Here is a 20026-nt window from a genome sequence, read left to right as displayed (position 1 = left end):
CACATTGCATTAGCCACAATATTGGACTGATGGAGCATAAACAAGGGTAATGATAAACACCAGTGAATGGAGTTGGGAAGAGACGGTTATTAGGGTACCGGTGTGTTTCATGTGGGGTTTATTTAACAGTCTCATTAATGATCTGGAAAAGGAAGTGAATAACCATTTAATTAAGTTTGCATTTGATACTAAATTAGAACTTGCTGCAGACATCTCTGAGGGCAACGAGATAAATCAAAAGGAGCTAGAAGCATGTGCAGTAAAGAAGAAAATGAGATCTGCTGTGAAGAAAAAAAAAAGCAAGCTAATCTCTCTGAAAGCAAATAATCTAAAATGTAGCTATCAGTGGAGGTATTCTGGAGAAAGCGGTGTTGAAAGAGATGTAGGAGTGTTAATGGACTATATATTCCATCGCAGCTCGGGTATGTATTTACAGAAGCAACACATCCAGGAGCAGGAAGGTAATAGCCCTTCATTGTAGGGCTCTAGTGAGAACCCATCTATAATGCTGCACTCTGTTTGGGGCATCCTGTTATCAGAGAGATATAGACAAATTGGAATGAGTTCAGAAAAGAGCCATAAAAATGATCCCATATCCCTGGAGATGATGACTTATGAAGAAAGATCAGAAGAAGTAAATGTGTAAGGCCTTGTCTGAAAGATGACTGAAGTAGGGCAGGAAAACAGTCTGCAAATATGTGAAAGCAAAAAGGGAGGAGGAGAATTTATCATAGTAACTATTAGTAATAGGATGAAATAATAAGTGACAACAATAAATTTTAAAAGGGCAACTTCAGGTTGAATGTAGGGAGAAATTTCTGACAGTGGAATTTGAGTTAGTTTGCGGAGAAGTTTCCCGGGGATAAAAGTAAAAGCTGCATTCAAGTCATTTAAAAATCAAATTGGACAACTCACTAGAAAATGCACCCTGCTATAGGGAACAATCTTCCATTGCCAGAGGATGAAGCTGGGTGACTTAATAGGACATTTCACACTCAGGTCTTTATGACTGCGATATTTTTAATATGCATGGTCAACTATTTCAGGAAAGTGTACATTTCTTCTGCTGTCAAACCTGATAACACAAACACTTGCATGCAGGTATAACTTTTAAGAAGGCAAGTAGCTCTGCTGACAGCAGTGCACTGCTGATGTGCAAAAGCAGGAGCCTGAGCTCTTAAAGTTTTTGCAGGATCAGAGTCTTAGATCTTGCAGTTGTCAATATCAGGATTGTGTGTACAGTTAACCACATCATTTACAGGTAGGTGAAGAAGTGTGCAGAACAAAAGATGTGGGTCGGAAGCTCCGGGGAGGATGTATTATTATTACTGTTATTGCTATTACTACTTATAAATGACTGATACTGTGGAGTTCAAGTCAGTTGCTTAACTGTTCACCTTTTTCATCTCCTGCTTTCACCTCTGTGCAGAGTGTTCATTAGACAGTGTAAGATGGCTTTCTGTACTGTGTTTTTTACCGTTTGATATTTTTAATATACTCTAAAATGTCTGTTGAATGAGAAGAGAGGCAAGCTGAAGTGAAAACCAGACCCTCCCTCAGATGAAGAAGAGATGGCAAAGGCTGTGGATTTAAATGGATATGAGGGTAACCCCATATTTTCCCCCCAGTTATAATAATCTAATGTTGACCTCACTTCACCATTCGTTAGCAGCCGAGACAAACTCACAGGCATTCAGATAGGAGTGCTCCCTAAAACACCATGGTTTTTACATGTGGGTTTTTTACGTTCCTGTTTTCTTCTCTTCCCTCCCCGGTGGGCTGCGTGTGGGGCTGGTAGCCTGGTGGTGCCACAGTCCAACGCCCGAGCCTCAGGACTCTCCAGCAAGGGGTCCAGCAGCAGCAGCTCCAGTGAATCGGAGACCAGCTCAGAGTCTGACTCTGAGAGCGAAAGCAGCTCCAGCGAGAGTGACGGCAGCAAGCCCTCGCATTACTCCAGCCCAGAGGTAAGGACTTCTGCTCCTTATGATTTAGAGCAGCAATTCGTTATCACACCCACTCAGGCCTTTTTCTAGCCAAGCAAACACAAGGAGATTGCAGGGAGATGCCCCAAAAAATGGAAGAGAGGCTCAAGTATCCTCCTCCTGGCATGCGGTGACGTGCCAGTGGCAGGGAATCCTGGGGCAGATTAAAACATTTGAAACAAAAATGAAGAAAGAAATAACCCCGTGGTATTTTCCTCAAATTGGAGATCAGTGGAGCTCCTTGCAAAGATCACAGCTTGCTTGAAGTTTTTGGAAAGCCTTCCTCCACAGCAATGGCTTGCTTAGTGCGTAAGTCCTGATGTGGGCTCCTGGCACTGCTAGGGACCTAAAGGCTTCTCTACACAGGGAAGCTATTATAAAATCAGTTTGGGGGTGGACTTTAAAAGCGAAACAGTTGTTTTTCACTCACGCACTTCCCTCGCCTCACTCTCTAGGTGAATTATTCTCTGCTTTTGCTGCCTTTGTGTTATTTATTTTAATCCACCTCCAAAATGGACTAAACTGAATTACTCATGGTGCAAAACATCAAGCTCAAACGTGTCATCTGGAAAGCTAGTACTGAAAATTTCCACATGTAGAGAAGCCCCAGCCAAATTACAATTAAGCTGCCAGTGCTATGCCACCTTCTGCTTTCACCTCTTCAGAGTGCTCAACGGACACAAGGCTCCTTTCTCTGTTCTCCTTTTCTACCAGGACTGACGTTTTTACATGTTTTGGTCAATATGCACCTTCAGTATAAAACCATGAACTCCACAGTCACATCAAAAACATTAATGTCTGTAAAAATATTCAAAAATCTAGCAGCAAGGTTGTAAATACACATGAAATATAGTCAGTGTATTTTCCTACCCCACGTAAAGCCTCCAATCACCGGACTCCTCCTCCCCCCAAAACTATGCCTCACCTATTCTTTCAGTCTGAAAAATTATACTGAATAAGCAGCAAGCCTTTCCTCATCTTTCGCTTGGTTATTTGGGGCCATGTTTCCTATCAGGGAAAATGCAGCACTCACAGAAACATCCTTCATATATTTTTCTCAGGTTCTGTTGCTTTTGTTTCTTATTTAACACTTACCTTCCTTTCTGCCTTTCCTTCACAGTACTTTCAGATCCATTTCCAGTTAATTTTCCTCTCACTTTGTCCCTTTCCTAAATCTCTCTCTCTGGTTCTCTTTCCTTTTGTCTGTATTCTCCTCCTTCCAGTTTCTCTTCCCCTGATGCCCTCCTTGCGTTACCCCACGTCTTATTTCCCATTCTGAGCTCTTTCATCCGACCCGTTAAGACCTTATTCTCTCTCTGCCTCAGTTCCCCGCTGGAATTAGTGCAGAGACCCCGTGCTCAGTCTCTCCTCTCCCTGCGGGATCTCGGAAGGTGTAAGAAAAGGGACAAAGAGAAGAGAGAGAAGGAACCATTGTAGGGGGAAGGAAATATGAGATAAAAGGAGGAGAAGCGTAGTACCTGGGAAGGGAGGAGTGTTTACTGTCTAGGCAGATACCCGTGCTGCTTGGACCTGAGAGCAGCAGTTCCTCTGGGAATGCACGAAGTTAATTAGCTGAGGCAGGTCATGGATTTCATAAAGTCAAGCAGGGGACTGAGAGTCACGGAAACGTGGAGGAAGTGCCTCCCCTTAAGCATTTTATACATAGCCTCTGGAGATCTGTGGAACTACTTTTGTACAGAGCCGGAGTTATCAGTGATCGTTGTCACGAAACAACTGCACTGCTCCAGCAGATTGCTTGTCTCTTTGCATTATATTTGTATGGTTTGCCTTCTAGGACATGCTGTATGAAACATGCTGTTATGAAAATGTACATGACTCAAAAAAATATGATGGCTGCACTGGTTTGCATAGGTCATGCCTTGATGGGATACGGGAGAGGCCACACATGGATAGGGTCAGGGTGTCCCAGGGAAGTAGGATACCTGTGCTTTCCCCAAAGGCCAGTGCTTTCCCGGGCCCATTGTATGTCTGATGGCACCAGTTCAAAACATGCTTATGTGATGTCTCTGACTGGAAGTCCTGTCTGCTTTGCATTACTGCTTTAACTTACATTTATGCACCCAGTGAAGTCATCTTTCTAAAGTATATACCATTTTCTTACCCAGTAAGTGGAGAAAGACAGGTCCTTGAAAGCTCTTTAAAGGGAAGCTCTGTCCACCTAAATTTAAGTCGTGGACCCAATTCCTGTCCTAGTCTTAAAATAAATTTCTTCTATTGGATAAGACAGAAAAAGTAAATACATCTTTGCTTTTATTTTAACATAAACTGATAAATACAAGTACAGTCAACTTGAGTACTCCAGCACAATGCTGGGCAGGAAATCCGTATTTCTAGGTTGGGAGAAACTTAATGTGGAAATCTGGAGAAATTGTGAGGCCTTCTTTGTTTGTTTGGTTGGTTTTTTTTACATAATCTGAAATATTATATGCATATACTAAAATATTTTTATTTCTAGGACAATGTGTCTTCTGCATTTGAGGTTATATAGAAATTCAATTCCTGTTTCATTTCTTCTGTGTTTTTTCCTCATCTCATTTTGAGATCTTTGAATTGTTCTCAGGTGTCTGAATGCAGTTGCCTAGAGTGTAAAGGCAGCTCATTGTAAAGCATACATATAAAACAGATTAGATGAATTGCACCCTAAAAGTGTCTGTTTCTTTCCATTGACTATTTAGAGACTGTGGTGACTAGCTCAGCTGTCTACACTTTATGTCTGCAGTAAACTAAGAGTAATGGCTGAGCTAGAACAGGAGACAACATTCAGACTGGTTTCAGTGATGTGGACAAATTAAGGTGCCTCAGACATTAATGTGAGTAGTTACAGTTTTGTGGACTGCCAAGCCTGAAATTATGAACAAGGGACTGAGGCTCCTATCTCCTGTTCCTTTGCTGAAGTCATGAAGTCTTTGCATGACTTTAATTAACGTCATAAATGAGGACTCTGGAAAACAATGACGTCTTGTCCTTGCAATTATTTCAGATGGTAGAAAAAAAAAAACTTGAGTGTCAAGTCCATAGAAAGAGCTACATTTCAAAAGCTAATAACTTGGTTGGTTTGTTCTTTGTTCCATTGAATTATCCCGCAGACATTTAATAAGGCTGAATCTGGTTAGACAACTGGGAATTCCCAGTATGCAGGGACGACTAGAGCAGGGAGTGGGCAGGAAGGATGCAGAGAAGCCATCACATGGGACAAAGCATCAGTGGCTGGTCAACAGGAACAAGGCCAGAAGAGAGATATGTCCTGTTCTGGGCCCTGCCAGCCCCACACACCAGATGCAATGTCCTTTACAGCCTCTACTGTTGTGACTAGTTCACAGCCATTAAAGTTTTTTACTCTTTTTCCAGGATTCACATATACATTTTGTCCATGTTTATTCCATCATCACAGCATCATTCCATCATCTTTTGCCTCAAGTCCCCACATTGCAACTGACCAGATCAAAGCGGAAGTGATTTGTAGGGTTATGCTCTTCCCCATCCTCCTTTGTCAGCAGAGAGCCACCTCCCCACCACTGTGCCTGGACATCAGTACCAGTGGCTGAGGAGCCACTGCCTGTGAATTCCTGCTGTTCCCTCAGGTGCTGTGTGGCACTGGTTTGCTTTAGCTTGGAAAATAGGAAGAATGTGTGTACCTAATAGACTAGTTTACTGGTGAGTGTGCTCCTGTCACCTCACCAGCCTTTCTTCTCCAATAGATTTCATTATGGAGGCAGGGGAAGAAGAGTTGTAGTTTTAGGGTTTTCGGGTGGGAGGGGTATGTTTTCTGTATCTGTCTTGTTTCCCAAAAAGCTTTTGCTTCCCATCTTAACGAGAGCCCTGATTCAGTTTCCTGACTGGTACACTAGGAAAAGGGGATTTTAGCACTAGACCAAATGCAGACACTATCTTTACCTTTGCAAAGAGGATCCATGGGCTTTAGCTGTCCTGTGGACTATTTTTTACAAAGACTACAGACTAAACTCTGCTTTCCCTTCAGAAAACTCTTTGTGGCAGGAACCACCTCTTACAGTATATGTGTGCGATGCCTAACACATGGGAATCACCAGTTCTAATTTGATAAAGCGCAACCAGCAGTGCTAATAGTAGCAATAAAGTAGTAGTCATACTAATAATAATAATCATAATCTTTGTCATCATCATTATCATCTATTCTTTAAATACAATGAAAAGACACCACATTTGTATGGGGATTGCCCTGAATTAAATCTTTGATAGCAGGGCAGCACAAGTAAGTTATCGTAAGGGTAAATTAGTATGTGGATTTACAGTAGGCTGAGTATACTGCAGGGATATCTGGTAGCTCAGTCCTACCACACAGTGGGCTAAATACATGCACATATTGTAGGCTGTCTGATCTCTCAGTGGAACTGGTGTCATGCTTCAAGTTTACAATGGTATTAGCTACACTTTCGGTCCTTCTTTTTTAATAACAAGTGTAGAGTGATCCCATTACACTTATGTTGTTTAATAGCCCTTCACCTCAGAAAGTGTTTCTGGGTAATGTTTTGACAAAGGTTTCTTTCAGATGCATGCCGCTTGCGCCTCTGATTGCACTTGTAGACTTGAAGAGATCTGAAATATATAGACAAACTGTGTGAGAGTCACCCCATCTAAAGTTGGACACTTGTACTGTAGATACCTACATCTCATCACCTCAGCCTCCCCTTTACAGTCAGCAGAGAGGAATAGATGTTTTTAGGGCCTAGCTCATCTGACCTATTTCGGATGTCTATTTCAGGAGGGAGCATTTCACACTCTAGAAAGAGTAGTCCACTGACTGGAGAAGGAACTCGTTGACTAGCTCAGCTATAGGCGTCTATGTTTTACAGATTAATCCACCCACTATTTTTGAGTGTATCGCATCCTTCTGTTTCTCGATGAAGCCTGGCACATGTGTATGTCTGTGGTGCTTCAGTCCCTGGAACTATCTTTGGCTGCTAAAGTTTACTGGTTTGGGTTTTCATGCCAATCCCCTATGTCATTGCACACCAGCTTCACCACAGGCTGTTATTCCTATTGCTGCTGCCCATCAGGACATCACCAGCTTTATCCCAGTCAAAAACTGCCCAGTTCTCTTCAACTCCTTGAGGGCAGCATATTTCCATGACACAAAAATGAAGGGACAGAGATCATTCTGCTACCTGATCACTCTGGATATTTATTCATAAATATTTCCATCCTTATATGCTGCCGAAAATTTCCCATTTCTAGCAAACCAACTTTTCTTCCATAGAACGGTATCTGACCTGCTGGGGGGGGGTGGTGTGAACTGGAGAATTAGGGACTTTCATTTTCTCCCACAAATAATTGCAGTTAGGTATGTAAAGCGGACTGGCAAAAACTTTCAAGTGAATTTGCCAGTCTCTTTTTTTTTTACTTTTTTTTTTACTACGCCTGCTCTTCACACTTGGCTGTCATGACTTTTTTGTCTTGCAAAGTATCTTGTTTTTTTTTTAAGTTATTTCAAAGTACAGTACTTTTCAGTTAGAGCAATCAGTTGAATAAATTACTTCCAAAAGTGAATTGGCGTCACTCATGTACAATCTCAAATATTCCAAAACTGTATCAGGGCCCAAAAATCGTAAGAAAAGTTTTTAAATTCTGATTTTTTAAATTTGGATTATTTTAATTAGCAGATGCAACTTAAAGGGGTTTTTTAGCAGACACAGCTTAAGGTTTTTTTCAGCAGCCACAAGGATTTTAATTTTTACTTAAATAAACCCCTGACGTGCATCTCAGACCATGATTCTGAGAACTGAGGCTTTAAGGAAGAATAACGAGTGTCCTGAAACTCCTGACAAAATCAGTAAAGCTGGCAACATTGTTGATCCTTTTTATTAGACTTCATAGTTGGCTTATAGGTTGGTGGAATTGTAGTTATTCTGCCTAAATACCAGACATACCATTTTTGGAAAGTACCTCCAAATTGTGACACTGTAGCACTTAAGCACTGTCTTCTGCTGGTTTACTGGAATCCCTTGAAATCCATATTTTGTGAACCACTGTTTTCAAGAATTACAAGGTACATAAAGAGACAGAATGGGATGTAACAGAGAAGGCTGGAAGTTTTTTTGAACTTTCAAGCTGGCCTTGCTCTCACCTATATTTATGGGCAGAGGTATATTTTTCCCCATGTGCTTCTGATGTATGTCCTTTCCTAAAATACACCTGAACAGTGGGAACACTTCCATGTACATTGAACCTTTTGTTATATATCTGGTAAATTCAGTATGTGTACAATGAATGGCACCTAACAAATCTGTCTGTATTTTCAGCAGCAATCAAAAAAAAAATTGCTGTTTATTTTAGATAAAGAAGTAGGAGCTGTAAAAATACATCTTCATCCAAGAGACGTACTGCCCATCCATTTTCAAGATTTACAGCTCAGGAAAGAAATTCCTTGTGCAAGATATTAGGGAGTATGCTTAAGAAAAAATAAATTTAAGGCATTCCAGTAAACTTCCCATAGGTATTGTCTAGCTCAATAATAAGTAAAACTTTTGCAAGAACTAATATTTGTATCATATGAATTCCGGTGTCTAATTTTTTTATTATTTTAGAAGCCTTTGCTCCATGTAGAGTGAATACCGCCCTCAGTGGGTGATTCTGGAGACGTCTTTGACTATGCAGGAAACTTGTATTGCCCGCAGGCACCTACTTCAAATAAGGAGTTAAGTAAGAGACTCTTTTGAGTCAGAGACTGTGGATATTGCCTCTTAAGCAAACTTTCTTCCAGTGTGTCCTGGTTTCAGCAGGGATGGAGTTAATTTTCCTCTCAGTAGCCAGTGTGTTTTGGACTTCATATGTGAAGAATGTTGATAAACACCCTGATGATACGACTTGTTGTTAATGAGACCAAGGACACCGTCTGGCTTTCCAAGTCTCATTAAAGTGCAGGTACAGGAAGCTGGGTGAAAGACAGACAGAATAATCGACCCAGACTAGCCAAAGAGAGTATTCCATGCCATAAACGTCATGCTCAGTACTTAAGCAGGGGTTGCCCACGAGGGGGGCATCTTCTTCCACCTCTCACTTCCTCGCTGGCATCGTTCCCCCTACCTTGCTGGCTCGCTTTTGCTCCTTTGCTTGCTGCTCGGTTTCATTTCCGTGATCGCTGCTTGGGACGGGCTGTATCGGTCATTGGGACATCGGGTGGTGAGAAAATATACATTGTTCATTTTGTATATTTTAGTATCCTTATATTCTGTTATTACTGCAGTTTTCCTTTGCTATTTTAGTAAACTATCTTTATCTCAACCCACAAGTTTTCTTTTCTTCCCAGTTCTCTCCCTGATCCCCCTAGGGAGGGGGAGGGGGAGTGAGAAACTGTGTGGTGACTCGGGCTAAACCACAACTCAGAGCACTGATGGTTTTCATGTTAGATTCATGACATACTTTTAGATTATTCTTATACAGTAGCCTAGTGGATCAAATTTTGATTTCGGTTAAGGAAATCAGGAGACTTTTCACATTGGTTTTTGTGGGGTTAGGTTATGGCTGGCCATCTACTCCATCATTTATTTCTTTGGGTTTTTTTTCCCTTTCCTCTTCATTTTATTACATTCAAATTACTGATTGCAAGAAGCACTAGAAAACACCCACATATTCTTCTGAAATAGCATTGTCTGAGCTGTGGTTACATTTGAAATCATAATTATCCCACTTCTTCACTGTCCTAACACCATTATGTTTTAGATGCTCTCTTATAACTTGATCGTGTTGTGACAGGAACGAAGAGAAAAACTAACAGCCGCACAATACTCACAAAATGAGCACTTGACAATACCACCACACAACGAATGTTTGTGGGATCTCACAGGATTATAACGTCAATACCAGACAGATTACATGAACCACCTGGTTAGCCATCCAGCTCCTCACTGCATGCCTCTTTGTATGCTTTTTAAATACTTTTTTTATTTATTGTGATGGAGTGGGACACAAAATACATATCCCTAGCTTTCCTACTAGCTGTCCTCTCTTAGCCTTAGCTGTACATCTACCTTGTATTCCTCCCTTCCTGTCACCATTATGTTTTCTTCTGTTTGGAAACTTGGGAGCATTTTCCAGTAAAGCCGATGCCAGTAACGCTGCATGAATCATCCTTAGAAATGATGAATCATGGAAGCTGTCCTCCTTCCCAACCTCATTCAGAAATCAAAAGTATCCCCACTTGCGTGGCATGCCCCACATCTCCTGTCCCGCTGCACAGGGCCAGGCTTGGGAGTGGCTCCTTGACCAGAGAAAAACCTCAGCGGTACCAGGAGGGCCCTGGTGTTTCGGTGTCCCTGAGGGAGCCCTGGGGCAAGGGCAGCAGGGTCTTGGCACTAAGCTCACTGCCCTCTGCTTCCCTTTCAGCCCGAGCCGCCCTCATCCAACAAGTGGCAGCTGGACAAGTGGCTGAATAAAGTCACCCCACACAAAGCACCCATCCTGACCCACCATGATGGCCCAGCGCTGGAGGCCCATCCCTACTACGGTCGCGTGAAGGCGGAGCGGCAGGAAAGCGAGAAGACCCCAGCTGCTGGCCTGGCCGAGCACCGCAGTGGGGAGGGCCGCACCACCACCACCACCACCACCACCACCACCACCGTCGGGGACGGACCACGGCCCAGGACCGCCAACAAAGCACCAGGCAGCAAGGGCAGCCGGCAAAAGTCACCCCCTGCTGCTGACGGCGGACCTCCGAGGCGAGCAGCAGGAAAGAAGGCACCGCGGCGGGCTGAGAGGACATCTGCCGGGGACATTCCCCACTGCCCCACCGCAGAGGAGCCCCCCGGGAGCCATAACTTTCCAGAAAGCACTGCTGGTGAGGCACCAAGGGCCCGTCCCAGCATCAGCAGCAGCAACGGTGGCTGCAGAGCAGTTCACCGCCGAGAGTCCCGCTCGGCCGCAGCTGGTGAGAAGCGTCGGGCCCGGGGGCCAAGCAAAACAGCGCCCAAATCTAAGGAGTTCATCGAGACCGAGTCTTCATCCTCATCATCCTCCTCCGACTCGGGCTCTGAGTCGGAGCGGGAGGAGCGCCCGCTGGCCAAGGCACCGGCAGCAGCCGCGGCTGAGCCGCGTGCCAAGGACACGGGGACCGGCGCTGCCAGCAAACCCCACGGTGGCTGCAGTGCCTTTGGCTCCATTAATGCCAGGACTAGTAGTGAAATAGCAAAGGAGCTGGAGGAACAGTTTTACACCCTGGTTCCTTTCGGTAGGAATGAGCTCCTCTCTCCTCTGAAAGACAGTGATGAGGTAAAGTCACTGTGGGTCAACATTGACTTGGCTCTTTTGTCCAGGATTCCAGAGCGTTTGCCTGAAGAGCCCCTGGCCATGAGCGCTGGAGCAAACCAGGTGGCCAGCCTCCCGCAGGGTAGTAGTGCTGACCCCCCCGCAGAGAAGGGTTTACCGAAATCTAGAAGGAAACGCAAGGTGAGCTTCGGGGGGACCGATCGGGGTGGGTGGGGTGGGCTCCAGCAAGTGGGAGGCAAGCATTGCTAGCGCCTGCATCCAGTGCTCAATGGCCGTGTCTTCTCCAATCTGGCATTTCAGAGCTAGGATTTGTCCCCACTCACCGTGTAGGAGCTGGCTAAACCCCAGGGGAGATGCCATCCCAGGAGGTGATGAAACTCCTGGCTGCCAGGGATCACAGCCCCTTGGAGACAATGTTCATTGTTGGCACGCAGCTTTCCACGGCTTAGTGAAGATACTGCCCTTTTAGTAGGAGAGCTTTGTCTCCTGAGGCTTCTCTCAAAACCTGAGCATTTGGAGGTCATGCTTAGGTCAGGAAAGGGAATATAAATGGCTATCTTGTCATGGTCTGCATGATATCACTGCATGTGTAGAAAAAGGAGAGGCAGCATCTTTTTTCCTCTCAGATTGTCAACAAGAGTCAAGCCCTTCAGTGCCGGCAGGGAGCCCTGTCTTCGTGGGGGATGCACTCACAGAGACCTGGGACCTGCCTGGCTCTGCAACCCGCCTCCCTCGCACTGCTGCAGCTCCCTTTTACCTTGTGGCTCTCAGACAGGTGTGGAAGTGGAAGTGTAGTCCATTAGCTGCCCCCTCCCCAGCAGCACCATCACAGTAGCCAGGTGGGCAGAGCCCTCTGGTCACATCCACTCCTCCACCCTGCCTCTCCTGCATGCCTTCTGAGCCATCAGTAGTGCCGGGGAGAAAGCCCCCTCCACCTCACAGCCACAGCTGTCCTCTGAGGAGGCTTTCTGGTCCATTTGTACCAATCTGACCCCAAAAGTCACTCTGAACTGGAATCGCCATCTGCCCAATTTCTGGACAGTTTTATTGAGCAGTCATCTGTCTCTCTCTGAGCTACTGTATGTGTGCAGATTGATCTGTATATCTTTGAGGACCATTTATCTAAAGCAGTCTTTCTGGATTTTAATGTTTTTTCAATTTTAGCTCTTTTTTTAGTATCTAAAAGGTGGTAGCTCTGTTTTGGCCACTAGTAGAGCCCTGATGAGCTTTGAGATGCCTTTGTCTTCATTTTCTTTAGGAAGTAGCGCAGAAGTAATTGCACAGTACAAAATGATGGGAAATAGGTCAAAAAAAGAGTGGTAGAAGCAGAATATTTAAGTTTCAGGCCATAGGAGATGCCAGTATGATAATGCCAGGCTGTGCACTCAGAAGAAAACAGGAGGACATGACAGAAGAGCAAGATAAATGCAGTCATTCTAGAAATGCTTAATCTGACTTTCTGTGGCACTTATTATCTTTTAGTCTTCTGTCTTAAAGCGCTGCTGTTGATGGTGATTTTAGTGATATAATAAGTACAAAGCATTCCTGGAGTACCAAATTGCCCCCCAGCCTGGAATAAGACCCTCAATGGGAGCGCTGCTATGCAGACTCACAGTGTGTGATCCCCCTTCCCAAAAGACTTTATGAATAAGACTAATAAAAATTGATTATCAGGCATAACTGCAAAATTAGAAAGAGATCCTTGTCACTTCCACCTCTGTCATGATGTCAAAAAGATGATCAAAGTAGAGATGGAGGAGGATGGTTAAGCACTGAGGTGTGAGAAGATCTTCACTCCTGTGGAGTGTAAGCCACAATGTTAACCCTGTAGCAGCAGCCTGTAGTGGCAGTGGATAACACAGAAAATGTTGTTGCCATGCAGCAAGGCAATAAAGACAGTAGAATCAACAAATCACAAGTAAAATTCAGCCAGCACTGGAAATAGGAGAAGTGTTAGAAGTGGAAAAGGATGTGGACTTTGCAGGAGATTGGGAAAGCAGAGCCTTTGGGAGCTGATGATAGAACCCAAGGAACCTAACATGAAATTAAATAGTAGCAGGAAACTAGTAGGCCAGATAGGACCAGGGTGCAATCCCAAGTGGTGGCACACAGCCACCCCTTTTATTTAACTGTTAACATGCTTGCTAACGTGGTTTTGGCCTGGGTCAACTTCTGTTCTTCCAGACAGTGTCTGTCCCTCGCTAGGGACCAGACTAAGGTCCCTTCCCAAAAGGCAGTCTGAAAGTTATATACCCTGGTTTGAAGGAGGAGCGAGATGAGCGCATGGGTGCGAGCTGTGCCATGCCGGTTGGCATCAGGACTAGTTGTATTTACTAGTACAGGCCTAGTCACTGATGCCAGGTGAAGAGAGGGAGAGACAAAAGAGGTATGAGGTTGAGGCAAGAGAAAAGCACACAGGAGATGGGCCAAGAGGGCAATATAAAGAAAAAAATATCCCGAGGTGCAAGTGAGGAAGCCATGGAAACAATTCAAGTTTTATATTCTACTCCTTTGTTTACACACTGCCTCTTTAGATTTTGTTTTTAAAAACATGGATCAATCATCTCTGATCCATATTATTAGGTATATGCTCAAAGAAAGTGTCATCATTAATACCAAAATGCCAGAAAATACCAGCCACCGACTTGCTGAAATACTTTTGGATCTGTAATAAATCCAAAACCTACAAGATTATTATTTTTCTCTTAAATTAGTGTGAGAATGAGGAAGAGTGCAGAGACATCAAGAAGACTCACTTGGAGCGAGAGAGTTCTTCACGATTAGCTGCCTCTGCCCAGAGCACCACAGCAGCAAATCATTGCAATATGAATGAAAATAAGTAAGCATTTTCCTTCTTATTTACCACTGAGTCATACAACTAGTTGCAGTTTAATGCTGTGTGTTATTTTTTTCCTTTAATAGGATTTATTTTTTAATTATCACATTTTATGTTGAAAAATTACCCACTGCATTCTCCATTCTCCTGGCTTAATGAACAAGTTAGCAGCTCCTGACACATTTATATACTTACATGTTTGTCCTAGGGCACAAATAAGTTGTGAGTTCAAGTGTGAGGCTCATGGAATGAGTAATTATACCTAGAGCAGTGCAATTGTCCAAGACATGTTCCCAAACACTGCTATAGGTACAACTTCACATAGGCAACCATCTTATAGTCTTATATTTCCTTACAGTGGTATGAGTTTCAAACTTAAAATCTGACTGTATATATGCAATTTTCTATAAACTCTAGGGAAAAGATTGAGAAAAATATTCATAACAATGCCTGCAGTGCTCAGTTCCAGAATATATTTGAGATCCAATATTTTTGAGATTACAAGGAATCTATTTTATGTAATTAGTAAGTATTTTAGGACAAGGAACTCAGACTTTAAAAACAATAAGATTTTCCAAGGATGCAGAGCATGAAACAAATGATGAATATTTAGCATTTGCTGGCATGGTTTATGCACACAGACCCCTGTCAATGTCAGATCAGTCATACTGAGTTTCTCTGGAGGCTTCCAGCAGTCATACTTAGACATGCATCTTTTCAGAGTTCAGCTGCATGCTGCTTAGTACATGCTGGTCATCAGTATTTTAAAAAAATGTATTTTCAGGTAGTTTCAGGGTATGCCTTGGGATTAAACTGCTAAAAATAGAGAATATTTCTGTTCATTGTAGTAGGCTTTTCTATTGTACACATCGCTGATGAGTTTGAGCAGTTCTTGTCATTAAGACTGGAAAAAATAATGGAAAAAACTAATATATATAGTGCTTATTCAAAAATATGCATTCAATTTCTTTCTCCTGACACATCACATATGTTTTATAATGTGAAAACAATACACAGAATAGTTTGTTTTATTGTGGGTGATTGCACGCAGGCATGCCATTCCTGTTACCGCAGTGTCATATGTTTTACGTCGCATTCATCTTCAGAGAACAGCATGGCTGTCATAGCTTGCTGTGTCACAGGGTTAATTCTCTGCTTCCTGGAAGCAGGACAATGATTTGTGTTTTGCTTGACATTATATGCAGTACTCCTGGTAACAACTGTACATTAAAGTAACAAAGAAGAATGTCTTAAATGTATATTTGCTTCCTAACTCTTCCCTGGTCTGCCCTCCTTCCAAGATGTTTCTGTGGTTTATGCTACTGTAGGACATGATACCAAATGTTAATATTCCCACAGCTGAGGATGAGCTGCTGAGCTCCCAGCAGACCAGAGCTCACTGCAGGTTGTTCTGCACAGCTTCTCAGTACAAGATGATTGTGCTGCTGCACTTTGAAGGCTCACAATACACTTGAGTGGGCCCTACGCCATGGGCCACAGGCTGTGTAGAAGGCCTGCAGCACAACTAGAAATTTCAGCTACTCCTCACAAGGTCTGGGCCAAGCTTTTGAAGCTTGGGTACACTTCCAAAGCGCTACGGCTTCTTTTGGATGCTTCAGGCCCGCTCTGACAGTGACGTATAAACACGGCTAGCCAAGGCATGGGTTTATGTTTGAAAAGAGGAAAAGAAATGACAGCATCGGCCTGCACACTCAAAATAGTGCTAAAGATCTTATTTTTCTTAGGGGAAGAAGAAGGGCATAGTTGTCCATCTTACACAGCCTGATGCTTTCATAAACAGCACTGGTCATTAAAGCAGAACAGTTCACCTTGTGTTTTAAAGGTCCTACACTATGGGAAACAGGAAAGGTTATGAATTGCCATTCATGGCTTCTTTCACACCTCGTTTTTAAAGACTTGCCAGATAAATGGACAAATGTATGATAAAAACACATTTAATTAGCTCTATTCCTTGAAATTATGTGCAGAAATAAAGTATAGCTTGTACTGTATTCTTTTTTGCAATTCCATTAAGTGTATACTCTTTGATACAGTAACTATAAAGAAGTGAGAATTGTCCATAAAAAGTAATAGGCTGAATAAAGGGGGATGTGACAGGGAAAGCTATTATGTTAAAATAGTCTTATCTGACCTTAATCACAGTTTTAGTCTTAATGCAAACTGTCTCCTTAAAAGAAAACCACTTTTATTTTGTGTGTGTTGCTTTAAGGTTTTCAGCTAAATATTTTCTTCAAATTAGTGCATCTGAAGTTTATTTCTGGGCATATTTTTATGGTCTGTCTGACTTTTCCTCATCCAAAGCTTCTCTCAAATAAATTGAGAGCTAAAAATACTGTCTGTGATATAGCTTTCTTCTTCGGAAGACAGAACAGCTCACATTTCTCTGCGTCTACTGTTGGCATATGTTTCCTTTTGTCTGCTGTATCAGCCTATCTTTCTTTGTCTTCAAAATCTGTATTGGATTAGTATAAACACTGCTACCAAAGGCTGGGCACTGAGCACAAAGACAAGCCAGTCATCTTAAAACACATTTCCCGTTTTAGTTCACATATGGTTTTATTGCCATGGCTTATAAATTGTCACCTGTAATGGTGAAATAGGGCTCCATAACCTGAACTTACAGTTCAGAGCCTAATCTTTGTCTCCAGCTATCCTTTAAGAAATGGTGAGCAAGTGGCCATTTATCTCTATATTTTTTTTCAAGTACTCTGATACAGACTTTATATTAGCTCCAGAATAACAGTTTACCTTAAAGAGGAGAAAGAGGAGAAACACGATACAAATTTGTAAATGAACACTTGGTCCCAATACTGTAAGCTTGTTTCCAGATACCATTAGACTTTATCCTGCTGGCAGGTTTTAAATTCAAAGTTTTGGTAATATATATAACATTTACCTTTCTCAAAGCCAGCTTTGTGACAGTCCATTACTGTAATTTCCATTTCCAGCTTGGCAATACCAATAAATAAAAATGAGAAAATGCTTCGGTCACCTGTCTCTCCCCTCTCTGATGCATCAAAACACAAATACTCCAACGATGATTTAACTTCCTCCAGCAGACCTAATGGCAGCAGTCTATTACCTTCCATCTCCTCCAGCAAAAAACATAAGGGTGAAATCCAGTCGCAGCCACATCCTGGAGACTTCAATGTAAGTTTATGCTGTTGTTCACAATACAAAGCCTCGCTGTATATTTTTCACTTTGTATTGCAGTCTGTGATAGTTTTGCAGAATGTTATGCAAAAAAAAAAAAAAGTAATAATGAATGTTGTAAGTTCAGTTTTTCTGGTCTGGAGTTTAGCAGGGAACAGAAGAAAGGAAAGAGGGCAGGCTATAAAGCAGGCAGATAACAAAGGCTACATAAGCAAAAGGTAAAAACTGATGGCCCAAAACAAATGGCTTTAGGCCTCCAGAGGATTGTTTGGGCACAATGCAAGCCCCTTACATGCAAAAGTGTGGTGCACAAGACCTCTACTGTATAAGGCCTCTGCTTAGCCACTGCCTAACCATGAGCATCCCTGCAGACAAGTTCTCCTACATGTCTTACAACCAACTTTCTCAGACACTTCTACTTGACACCAGTGAACAGCTTAGCATCAGCCTCACAACTAAGCTCCATCAGAGCTAGAAGAAGCAATTTGGGTGCCGACATATTGATGTCCGCTGCTGGAGCATCTAGTCAAGCAGTTAGGGCACTCTGCTGCTGCTAGAAAGGCCCCTGCTCATCTCTTCGCTACAAAAGCCATGTATACATTTTATGCTATATCTATTTGTTATATTTGCTGTTTGATACATAAGAGGCTTCAAAAGCCTAAGTATTAGTGCCTAAGTAGCTTTTGGGAGAACAAACTACCAGAGTTGTAACAGTGGTCTCTTCCAGCCACTTTTGTTCTGGGGATAACTGGCCCCACAGTATATGTTATACTTAAATATATTTATTTTTAAGTATATATACATATAAATATATGTATATACTTAAATATATTTATTTTTTGAGAGTGGAGAGGGAAGTAGAAACTATAATCTTAATTTTGGACACTTTTTAAAAAACAAGTTATCATAAATTGTGTGTTCAAGAGTATCTCACAGATGCTTTTGGTAAATTGAAATAAAATTAATTACATAAAATATTCCAATAAAAAGGTATTTTAACACGTCATAGTTGTTAATTTATTTTTTCTATTGATTAAATGTGAATCTTTAAACATTTTAACTTCTAAAACATAAGTTTAGAGGTTTATAACCCATTCAGAATTATTTTGATATGGTTCTTCACTGGATATCTTGAAAACAATTTAAATTCCTTCACAGGCAAATGTGCTGGAAATCAGAAGTAAAAGGTGATTGCTTTATGATCCACACCCTTAGTAAATGTGTTTCACTGAGATTTTCTGCCTATCCTAGCAATGCACCATTTGGTCAACATTTTTAACAACCTTTGCAATAAAATTCTTATGTATCTGGTTATTCATCTGAAAACTTTAGCCTGCTGAACTGATCTGGATGTGCCATACAGAAGATGAGAGCTCACAAACTATAAATGTTAAAGTTAAATTTGGTTTATCCCATCTTCCCATCTGGCACCTAACTGACGTGTCCAAGTGGTCCTTCAAATTTCTGTCAGACACCACAAGCCAGGGAGTCGCTTTTATCCGTTTGAGCTTTTTTGTCCATATCCCTATAGCATTTCTGTCTGTCACCTGCTGAAGAAAGAACAGCGTTCTCTGGCAATGGTTATCAACCAAAAACAGTCTGAGGGCCTCTGCTTTCCACTGTACCAGTGCGTAGTAGCCCACACAGCAGGTGACTTGGTAGGACAAAGGGCTCATGAGGCCAGGTGAAGAGCACAGCTGAGGGATGCGTGAGACCCTGCCAAAAGACATATGCTTCTGCTGTGGCACAGAGTAGTGATCTTTCAAGCTGCTCAGGCACTCAGAGCAGAAAGAAACCTGGACCTTGGGCTACAAATTCATACTGCACAGGCACATCAGCAGTGCAGCCGCGAGTCAAGTCAAACAAGCAAGCCTTGCTCTGCCAAGGCAAGGCAGAGTGCTAGTCTGGAAGTTGACGACTAGAGATGTAACTTGATCCTCTAAGTGACCACAACAGATCTATTCTTTAATAATTTCACTTACTGTGTTTCAGAGTGTTATGATAGTTACTAATAGTTCAGCTCCATTTCTTCTGTATATTACATTGAAACTGGAGCCCTTCACAGAGTGCTCTGAGCAATATCTATGAATTTGTGGCTATCAGTGACAGGACAGTTACACATACTCCCTGCTGAAATAGGAAAATTAACTGCCAATTTACAGCACAATGCAAAAATGTTTTGTTGTTTATTAGTTGGGGTTTTTTATGTTAGTAGCCAATTCCTCAATGTCTTCTCTGCTGTTTGTTGTCTAGAAAGCAATTCACATAAATTCAGAAAATGTTCTTCTCTGCAATAAGCCACAGTCCCAAACAGAGCCTTGGTCACCTCTGTCCAGCACACCCAGGGACTGCAGAAGGACAAAGCTTATCTTTGATGATATGTAAGTACAGATGACTTTAAAATCAATAAAACAATGTCGTTTTCTGCATTTAAAGACAGAAAAATACTATTTGTCCAACAGGAGTGAAACATGGTCAGAAGTATGATAGGAATGCTGTATATTGAGTAATGAATGAGACATACTGTGTAAATTCTTTAATTTTTCATCGTAAGTTAAGCTTATCATCAGGGAGCAGTGAGGACTGGCTGTTTCCTAAAGGATGTGGAGCCAGGAGCCAAGGGGGAGAACATGGCTAGAAGGTCAGAGGTCCTGCTAGTCAAGATGGGATCAGGTTCGGTGAGGGTCAGGCACAGCCCAGTGACTGCTAGGCATGCACAGTGACGAGGCAGCTCTGAGGCCCAGCCAGGAAGACAGTCTCCAGGTCAGGGTCC

The 20026-nt window shown here is 42.5% G+C and overlaps 1 protein-coding gene across 1 annotated transcript in view; it reads left to right on the top strand.

Annotated features, from left to right (window-relative positions):
- AFF3 (ALF transcription elongation factor 3) overlaps positions 1 to 20026 on the top strand; it is a 328958-nt gene that overhangs the window by 277943 nt on the left and 30989 nt on the right. The window contains exons 10-14 of the mRNA XM_086769428.1: positions 1799 to 1964; positions 10365 to 11423; positions 13958 to 14082; positions 17049 to 17250; positions 19507 to 19634. Of these exons, the coding sequence (XP_086625554.1) occupies positions 1799 to 1964; positions 10365 to 11423; positions 13958 to 14082; positions 17049 to 17250; positions 19507 to 19634 (1680 nt within the window). The remainder of the gene's footprint in view (positions 1 to 1798; positions 1965 to 10364; positions 11424 to 13957; positions 14083 to 17048; positions 17251 to 19506; positions 19635 to 20026) is intronic.

This window comes from Chlamydotis macqueenii, chromosome 1 (assembly GCF_036417535.1).
Source record: "Chlamydotis macqueenii isolate bChlMac1 chromosome 1, bChlMac1.mat, whole genome shotgun sequence".
Lineage (NCBI taxonomy): Eukaryota > Metazoa > Chordata > Aves > Otidiformes > Otididae > Chlamydotis > Chlamydotis macqueenii.
This window is presented reverse-complemented; position numbering and strand designations above follow the sequence as displayed.